Raw genomic sequence first — 9,447 nt, forward strand, 5'->3', positions numbered from 1 at the left:
GTGGAATTATGGGAAATGTAGTAGGCTATATGCGGCGATTTCGTAACTTGCAATTTAAGAAAGTAGAAAAGAAAGCTGTCGGAGTTTTCTGCTGACGGATGCTCAGATTTGATCTTTGAGCTTCTCCAGCCTATTCATTATCTCATATCTGATATAAAATGATTTTATTCAACAAATATTTTTCCATGAGTGTCAACTCCCGCTTGTTTACTTCGAACCGGAAGTCGCGCCCACTTTTGACGCAATGCCTCATGGGACGTAGGAAACTTGTGGATAAAAACTGTTTAAAAAACGTTTATTTGTTACGCTCTCTAATTGTAATTGTTACTAGTAATAATTGAATTGTAGAGCTCTCTAACTGGAATTGTTACTAATAATAATTGAATTAGAGAACTCTCTAATTGGAATTAATTATTACTAGTAACAATTCAACTGTAGAGCTCCGTAATTAAAAATGAATGGAAGTCAATTGAGATATAGCCTATGACTAGTAAAAATTCATTTGTTGAGCTCTCTAATTGGAATTGTTACTAGTTGAATAAGATAGCTCTCTAATTGCAATTGCTACTAGTAAGAATTGAATTGTAGAGCTCTCAAATTTAATTCTTACTAGTAAAAATGCAATTACGACGAGTAACGCTGCGTACAATTTAAGCTAAAACGGCTTGCCATACAGACCTATATAGCCTAGTTCTTCATAATTAATCAATCCTTGCTGAAACCATTGAGCTCGCAGCTGATTGGTCCGTTTCAACGTGAGTCGGTCATTATATTAAATATTTAAAATGTAATTTCCACCAGAATGTCATTTGAGATGTAGTGGAATTTCATAATTCATCTGTAATGTATGTCCACTGTTGGACAAACTAAACAAATTAAAGGAAATATCATATTGTTGAGTGACTTGAGTCTGAAAAGAGTGTTTAATTGGAATTAATTAAAGTCCACATGGCTAGTCTAGAAGAGCAGCAGGTGTTTTCGTTGTCTAATTGGTGGTGTCGGGCGACATCTTGTGGTTCGTTTTTATGTAAGATATGTTGGAGCTGTTTCACAATACTTCAATGACATAGGCTGTGTTCCATACATGTGGCTGAAACCATAAAACAATTAGACACAGTCAAAGTGTTAAAAATGATAGCTTATACTGTAGCTGTAGTAGGCTACATGAAGAAGACTTGGCTCATCTGTTTTATATAACCTTCAAAATGTTGGTCTGCTAGTGGTTCCCAACCCTGTCCTGAAGGCCCCCCAACACTGCACGTTTTCTTTGTCTCCCTACTCAAACACACCTGATGCAACTCATCAGCTCATTATCACATGGGTTAATTGAGCTGATGAGTTGAATCAGGTGTGTTTGATTAGGGAGACAAAGAAAATGTGTAGTGTTGGGGGGCCTTGAGCCAAGGAATGTTGATTAGGCAATGTTGTGCACGTATAGCCTACTGTATTCACAAAACAATGTTTACTATATAACCTAGACTACAATGACTCTGCTAGTGCTATTCCTCTTTAAATATTATGGAAGTTGAATTTGATTTTTATAAAAACACATAATGTCCATATTCACACCAGAAAACAGAAGCTAGAAGTGGCTTGTTACAGTTTCACACGCACATTTTGATGTGACCGCCGCGTGAGCTGATTGGCCGACAGCCTGTTGAGCCTCTCTGTGGCTGATGCTGTGTCATGATGAGGTGTCAGCGATTTAACGAGTTCATTCTGAATGGACTGCAAAGAAACCAACAGAAACGTTTGACTTGACAACCGGAGAATTTCGTCCAGACAGGTAAGAAATGAGAAAAAATGGTAAAGTAGCCTACGCAAGTACGACACCAGATATCAACATTAGTAAAGTATCGTGTTACCCTGCGTTACAAGACATCTCAGCTCAGCTCACCTCAGCTCAAGGTGTGTTTCAGTATTCCGCGAAAGCTGGCAACGTGCGTTCCATATTAAAAAATGAATAACTTTATTGCTTCTGCTCTAGTACAGTCTGTGTAATCTATTTACCATCACTACTTAACCCATGATGTACCTTGTGTTACAGATAAGTGGTGAATACTGTGCTGTTGGAAGTTCAAGTCTCTTCCTCTCCCAGCTTTGACGGTAAACAGCAGTGGAAGCTGATTGACCAGACGTGCTTTGCTGAATAAAGGTAGCAGACAGTAGTACAGTGATGTTTGAAGTGCACTGGTTGGAAATGGAGAGTGGCAAGTTTTGTTATATTACTAATTAGCCTAGTTGTTATTTCTTCAGCTGATAAACCAACAATGGAGACAAAACAGTGTGAAGAGATCACGGAGATGGTGTGTTTAGAGTCAGATCTGCTGGATGGACAGTAAGAGATTTTAGATTACATATGATCCAAACATGTTACAGCATATTTTACTATATGCTAATAATTATTATAAATACACTGGCGGTCATACGTTTGTAATAATTACGATTTTTTGTTGTTGTTGTTGTAGTTTTTGAAAGAAGTATTTTATGCTCACCAAGGGTGCATTTATTTTATGAAAAATACAGTCAATCATTAATATTATGAAATATTATTACAATTTAAAATGACTGTTTTCTATTTTCAATATGCTGATTTGCTGCTCAAGAAATATTTCTTATCATTATCAATATTGAAAGCAGTTGTGATGCTTCATATTTTTGTGGAAACCGTGATGCACTACCATTTAAAAATTTGGGGTTGTAAGATAGAAATTAATACTTTTATTTAACACACATTATATTGACGGTAAAAGCATTTATAATTTTGCAAAATATGTATGTTTTATATTGTTTTAAACTTTCTATTCATCAAAGAGTCCTGAATTGTTTTTATTAGTTTCCACAAAAATATTAAGCAGCAAAACGTTTTTTTCAACATTAATTATAACCATTAATCAGAATAATATATTTATAATAATTCAGCACCTAATCAGCATATTATAATGAAGGCACTGAAGACTGAAGTTGCTGAAAATTCTGCTTTGCCATCACAGGAATAAATCACTTTTTAAAATAAATTAAAATAGAAAACAGTTATAATAATAGTTATAATAATATTTTTATTTCATAAAAAATTAAAATACACCCCCCCCCCAAAAAAAAAAACCCCCACATAATTATTCCAAACCTTTGACTGCCAGTGTAAATTATTTATTTATTTATTCAATCTGGCACCATGTTACCCTGTTTGTCCTACAGAATGAAGCAGGTTGAGGTGGACCAGCAGAAAATCCTGTTGGTGCGCAATAAGGGAGAATTTGCTGCTGTGGGTGGTCTGTGCACTCATTATGGCGCTCCACTTATCAAAGGTAAGGTATGGTCTCTGATCATCACAGAGACTGACACAAACTGAGCAATAAATAACCCTGCCCTGTGTTAACTTAGAACTGTAAGTAGAGTGAAAACAGGTTTTGTTTTTTCATTCATCATTCCGTGACCTTTGTCATTCTTAATTCTGAGCTGTATCCAGTTACAGTGCCTTTCTTTTTTTTCAAGTCTACCGTGACATTGTGTTTCCAACCATAGTAAAAGCATTTTTATGCTTGCAGGCGCATTGCTTGGAGATCGAGTTCGATGCCCATTTCATGGGGCGTGTTTCAATACTAAAACTGGAGATATTGAAGAATTTCCTGGACTGGACTCTCTGCCTACATACAAAGTATGAATATACACTGCAGGATGGCACTTAAGGAATCAAGCATTTTTGTTGTGTCATGTGCCCATTACAAATTCATATTTTATGTCACATGCAATTTCCCATACAGTTTTATGAATGAATCCATTACCTATTTGTTTACTTCTCCTGTCCTGTTAAGGTCAAGGTAGAGAGTGGTAAAGTTTATGTGACTGCTGATAAAAAGGTTAGTCATGTACCCCTGCGATTTTAGGTCGAGCACAAGATTAGTTGCTTTTGAGGAGCATTTCATGAAATGTTATGTATTTTGTAATTCTTAGAAACTGAAGAAGCGAGTTAAGAAGATGTGCGGTAGAGTGCCTGGAGTCAGCCACACGGTTGTTCTGATTGGAGGAGGTGAGTAATAGATAGACAAACCTTTATTTTTAATGCTTATTTCGTGCAAGTATCTTTCACCTCATCCTGAGGTGTTCATCACCCCCTAGAGGGTTTTGCATCATACTGCAGGGGGTCAGCCAAATAATGAAAATATGTTTAAAAATACACACTATTAAGTTAACTTAAAATTTAGCAGTTGAAGTTCAACTAAATGTTTCCTTGTCCCTCCAACAAATAAATATACTTAAAAAAAAATAATTCTAGTTAAAATTAAAATTACAAATCAATCCATCATGGCCTGAAAAAGTTTGTATGCCTCTTCTCTAGTCTGTCATATTGGGAAATGCAACATTTCTATGTGTTTGTGTTTCCACAGGCCCAGCTTCATTGCAATGTGCGGAAACCCTTCGTCAGAATGATTATGAAGGGAGAATTATAATGGTTACTAAAGATGAGCAGCTGCCTCTGGATAAGACCAAGCTTAGCAAGGTTGGAATCCATGGATCATAGATTAAACAAAACCAGATTATATGATTTGATTGTCTCCCCATTACCTTATTGAATTAATAAACCTGTGTAGTTCCTTGTTTATGAAGATGTTGTGTGTTCATGGACTCTTGTAGGCAATGAATATTGAAATTGAAAAAGTGTTGCTACGACAGAGTGATTTCCTTCAACAACATGGAATTGAAGTGTGGACTAAAAAAGAGGTGGGTTTCTTTTATTTCTTCCATTTATTTTCCTGGGATCACATGCATTGTATTTATTTCTAGATATTAACAATAATTGTCCCTCAAAGGTGAAGTCTGTTGACACAGAGGCTAAAACACTGACTTTCAAGGATGGCACTGTCCAACACTATGACCAGCTCTTGATTTCTACAGGGGGCAGGTTAGATCATAACTTCTCTTTAAAAGTGCTTAAAATTAGATAAATGTCCCATAAAAAGGCCATGTATAATGATAGACATTTGGACCTTTTATTTGAATGCAATGTCTGATGGTGAATTATGTACTTTTGTCTTTAGAGCCAGACCTCTGCAGTGTCCTGGTGCTGAACTAAAAAACGTGAAATTGCTGCAGAGCTATAAGGATGCCACAGAAATCCATCACATGAGTGCAGGCAACAAGGCCGTCATCGTTGGAACTTCATTCATAGGTATACAGAAATCAATTGGAAAGTAGCATTCTTTCACAAACACTAGGGCTGTGACAGTTGTTGCCTCATTGCCCTATCAGGTAATGACTTTGCAGGCAGCGTTTGTGGACGAAGGTACCTCGCAAAACTGATTTCGGACAAAACTGTTTAATGATTACAACAAAATAGAGAGAGCTTTGGTAAGAACAAACTAGATACTAATTTCAGATACTAATTTCCCTCTAGAAAGAAGTGGAAAGTTGGTCAAAAATGTACATTTACAAACTGACCACCAACCACAAATTTCAGATGCCATTTTTATATTTTGGCTCAACTGTCACGAAATGGAACACACAGGATGTTGGGATATCAAAGGCAGAGAAGGATACATCTATCCTGCCTTCAAAAATTGATCATATGAAGGTATCTTACTAGATAGTATGTGACACAATCATTGGATTCAGCGTGTCTTGTTACTGCTGCCTGCGGAGCATATTTCAGGCAGCATATTTCAGCTTTTGGATGCAGCCTAAGTTAAAGGCACACTATGCAAGAATTGTACCTTAATATAACAGCTTCAAAGTCATTTCGGTGGTAAACAAAGTCATAGTAGGGCGAATCATCCTGGTAGTAAAGCTTGGGAGGGACGCCACTGGAAAAACCAGCAATGCAAGTTTGAGAGAGGCGCCCCCGACTCAATCTCGCGAGAATCACGACTTGGTTTACGGCAACGACGTCACATACATCAACAACAACATGAAGCACGAAGACACTTGCGCGCATTTCAGACGTGATTATTGGAAGACTCGACAATGGAAAAAACAAAGAAGAGTGTAGGAAAAAGAAGAGAGAATCTGACCGCGTGAGTAACCGGACAAGAGTTCCACTCGGTCAGGCTTTCACTCGCTGGCGCGAGCTAAAAAGCACTGAGGGATATCAGACGACGCTGTTGACGTTGATTCCTGCGATTATCACTCTATGCTACAGCGATGCTGACCTGGCGATCTTGTTGATGGACTAGTGAGTAAATCTCTTATTTGTAAACGACGCTGTTGACGTTGATTCCTGCGATTATCATGAGAACAGGTCAATATCTCACATAATTATCAGGACATACATAAGCCTAGAGGTTGTAAATGAGCACAATTTGCAAAATATTATGATAAATTGCAATAATCATGTCTAATGACATCATAACGGTCAACGTTGAAATGAAATAATGCGACGTACATGTAGGCTAACTTTATTGATGTCATCTGGCATTTTGTAATGTTTACAATACAATCAAAAAACACAAATGAAATTATACAGTAGGCCTAGACTATAGGCTATTTACTTATGATTTAGCTGCGATCATGTAAAAACGTTATAAGCCAGCAAACGCAGTGCTACTTTATTATTATAAAGTAGTCTAACACTTGACATAAACGTATTATTATCCTATCACCATCATCAGTAGTTGAGTAGACTATGCAGTAACCTAATATTTGTATGAAATCGTGAAACATTACCTGGTCAATATCTTTGGAGTCTTTCTGTGCCTGCTCCATGCCCGACGCTTCTATCTTACCGAACAGGAACCGGTGTACAGGGTGGAGGGTGGGGGGTAGGTATTTACGACAGTGCAAGTATTCCACAGTGACTCTAGGGGTCGCTATTTGACAAAAACACAATTCTTGCATAGTGTGCCTTTAATGGCAATATTGCAAATTATGACTTTCATTTGTCAATCAGGAATGGAGGTAGCAGCTTATCTGTCTGACAAGGCAGCCAGCGTCACTGTTATTGGCAGCAGTAAGTTTCCTTTCCAGTCATCACTGGGTCCAGATATCGGAAAAATGACAATGCAGGTCAGTGAACATTGTGGTATTTTCTTTCATTTTTGGTTTACTGTTATACTCCATTTATCGCAAGTAATACATCATCTGTTAAAGATGCTGGAGGAGAAAAACGTGAAGTTCTGCACAAGTAATGGTGTGGCTGAAATTCGGGGTGAAAATGGAAAGGTACTGTAAGAGTCAGTTAGCGCATTACTAAACAATCATAGAACTGATGTCAGTGCGTCGTAAAACAATAATAATAATAACTTAATTTTTAGGTCAAGGAAGTTGTTCTGAAAAATGGTGAAGTCCTTCCAGCGGATATTGTAATTGTGGGCATTGGTATGTACCAAAACAATTATGTCATAGCAGTTTTGTTGTTGTCAATGAAAAGCTGTTTATTTCTAACAGTTACGTCTCTATCCTTTCAAAGGTGTCATTCCCAACTCTGATTTCCTAAAGGGAACATCAGTGGAAATTGATTCACGCAAGGCTGTTGTTGTTGACAAGGTAACCGCCTTCATATCACATAGAACAAACACTTTATTTAACAAATAGAGTAGTTTTTATGACATCTGTGTTTTTCAGTTCATGAAAACCAACATTCCTGATGTCTTTGCTGCTGGAGATGTGGTGTCTTTTCCACTTCCTTTGGTCGGACATAAGAGTGTCAATATTGGACATTGGCAATTGGCGCAAGCTCACGGTACCACCTGATATAATAATAAGATGTTTTAAAAAGATATAATACAGCAAGGACACATTTCTTTCAGCAAGGTACATTAAATAAAACATTGTTACCAAACATTTCTATTTAAAATAAATGCTGTTCTTTTTCTATTTTCTATTTCTATTCATCAAAGAATACTGAAACAGTTATCATGGTTTCCACAAAAATATTAAGCAGTACAACTGTTTACAATCAATAATACGAAGAAATGTTGCCACATGATCAGCAGGATCAGCAAGACAGAGTAATGAATGAAGCTGAAAATTCAGCTATACTTTCACAGGAATAAATTACATGTTAAAATATATTAAAATAGAAAACAGCTATTTTAAATCATAATAATATTTCACAATATTGCTATTTTTACTGTATTTTTGATCAACTAACGCAACTTTGGCGAGAGACTTCTTTCAAAAACAACAAAAAAATTGAAGGGTAGTGTTTGTGGTAATGTGTAAAATATGTGGTCGTGGTCTTCCACAGGAAGAATTGCTGGCTTAAGCATGCTGAATCAACAGGTTGCGATTAATACTGTGCCATATTTCTGGACCATGCTGTTGGGCAAAGGCATCCGATATACAGGTGACCATTCCAAGACAAATCTCCCTTCTCTGTGCAAATATGATATTTCAGCACATGAATAAATATATCTAACTTCATCTATTTTAATTCCACCAGGCTATGCTGAAGGATACACTGACATTGTTTTTAAAGGAAGTACTAAGGAAAGAAAATTCTTGGCATTTTATATCAAGTAAGCTGATACCTAATGAAGAAGCCTTAAAAGTCCTTCAAATCTTTATGTCTTGAAATTAGGATTTCTCTTCGTTCATCACTGTTTATTTCATAATCCAGAGATGAAGAAGTTGTTGCAGCTGCCAGCATGAACTTTGACCCTGCTGTCGCTAGTTTGGCGGAAATGTTATTGATGGGGAAGAGGATCACTAAGACTCAGGCACAGTGAGTATCAATAAGTCAGAAAGCCTCAACTCATTGCATCCATATGCCAGAGCTATGAATTGAAAAGCAGTTATTGAATGTATTTGCATGCATACAAGTGAAACCTGTTTAGGGGATATAATACAGGATTTTCTCTGCTTTCACAGATCTGATGACCTCAGCTGGTTGAAGCTCCCATGAAAGAGCTTTGGCAACACTTTCCTCCATGACTATATTGATTACAGTTTGTCCATCTATCATTTTATTTAACTGTCTTACCTGTAGCTAATCTTCTAACAAAGACTGTTTTGTCATCTATATTAGTTTTATTCCCTACATAAATGTTGTTTTTTCCCCCTGGAAGGAATAAAACATTTCTGGTACAGTTATTCTTAGAGACAGCTGAAGACCAGCTGCAGCACTTGATTTATGTACTAAATAATGTGTGACAAGCATTTGTGTCAGTAGGAAATTTTATGATTCAATAAAATATATTACTTTTTCTTTACTTAAAAATGTCATACCCAAGTAAGATATATGTATAATTTTGGATCCTCTGAGGAAAACATACTTATAAATCATACTAAATCATGTTTTGTTTTTGTTTAGGGGTTGGTTTAAGGAGATAATATACAGTTTGTACATTATTAAAATCATCATGTCTATGTAAAGTCCCCTTTCAACATAAAAAAATGTAAACCAGTGTGTGTGTTTGTGTTTGTGTGTAATGAACATTAGCCTAAGCAAATTTTCAAATCAGATAATTTGTTCTTCAGTTTCAAAGAATGGTGATACATTGCAACATAAGG

The 9,447-nt window shown here is 36.5% G+C and overlaps 1 protein-coding gene across 4 annotated transcripts; it reads left to right on the top strand.

Moving 5' to 3' along the window:
* Positions 1–304: 304 nt before the first annotated feature.
* On the top strand, positions 305–9,368 carry aifm4 (apoptosis inducing factor mitochondria associated 4). Of its 4 annotated transcripts, XM_081371209.1 has the most exons (21): positions 992–1,027; positions 1,573–1,786; positions 2,048–2,155; positions 2,257–2,338; positions 3,199–3,308; positions 3,549–3,658; positions 3,816–3,860; positions 3,955–4,030; positions 4,389–4,501; positions 4,636–4,722; positions 4,812–4,903; positions 5,040–5,170; positions 6,884–6,999; positions 7,084–7,155; positions 7,248–7,311; positions 7,403–7,479; positions 7,558–7,675; positions 8,183–8,281; positions 8,378–8,453; positions 8,555–8,659; positions 8,806–9,368. In XM_081371209.1, exons 4-21 carry the CDS (start codon positions 2,271–2,273, stop codon positions 8,837–8,839), a joined length of 1,593 nt encoding a protein of 530 aa, XP_081227335.1. In that variant the 5' UTR covers positions 992–1,027; positions 1,573–1,786; positions 2,048–2,155; positions 2,257–2,270; the 3' UTR covers positions 8,840–9,368. The 4 variants fall into 4 exon arrangements, with proteins under 4 accessions (XP_081227337.1, XP_081227335.1, XP_081227334.1 ...); XM_081371211.1 differs by lacking the exons at positions 992–1,027; positions 1,573–1,786 and adding an exon at positions 305–755; XM_081371208.1 differs by lacking the exon at positions 992–1,027 and having other exon boundaries at positions 1,363–1,786.
* The last annotated feature ends 79 nt before the right edge of the window (positions 9,369–9,447 follow it).

Source organism: Scardinius erythrophthalmus, assembly GCF_964197995.2.
Source record: "Scardinius erythrophthalmus genome assembly, chromosome: 7".
In the NCBI taxonomy this organism is placed as follows: domain Eukaryota; kingdom Metazoa; phylum Chordata; class Actinopteri; order Cypriniformes; family Leuciscidae; genus Scardinius; species Scardinius erythrophthalmus.

Coding starts and splice junctions, on each gene's coding strand:
- aifm4 (XM_081371211.1), top strand. CDS start 2,271: ATGGAGACAAAACAGTGTGAAGAGATCACGGAGATGGTGTGTTTAGAG. Junction 4,031..4,388: donor GGTTGTTCTGATTGGAGGAG/GTGAGTAATAGA, acceptor GTGTTTCCACAG/GCCCAGCTTCATTGCAATGT. Junction 4,723..4,811: donor AAGTGTGGACTAAAAAAGAG/GTGGGTTTCTTT, acceptor TGTCCCTCAAAG/GTGAAGTCTGTTGACACAGA.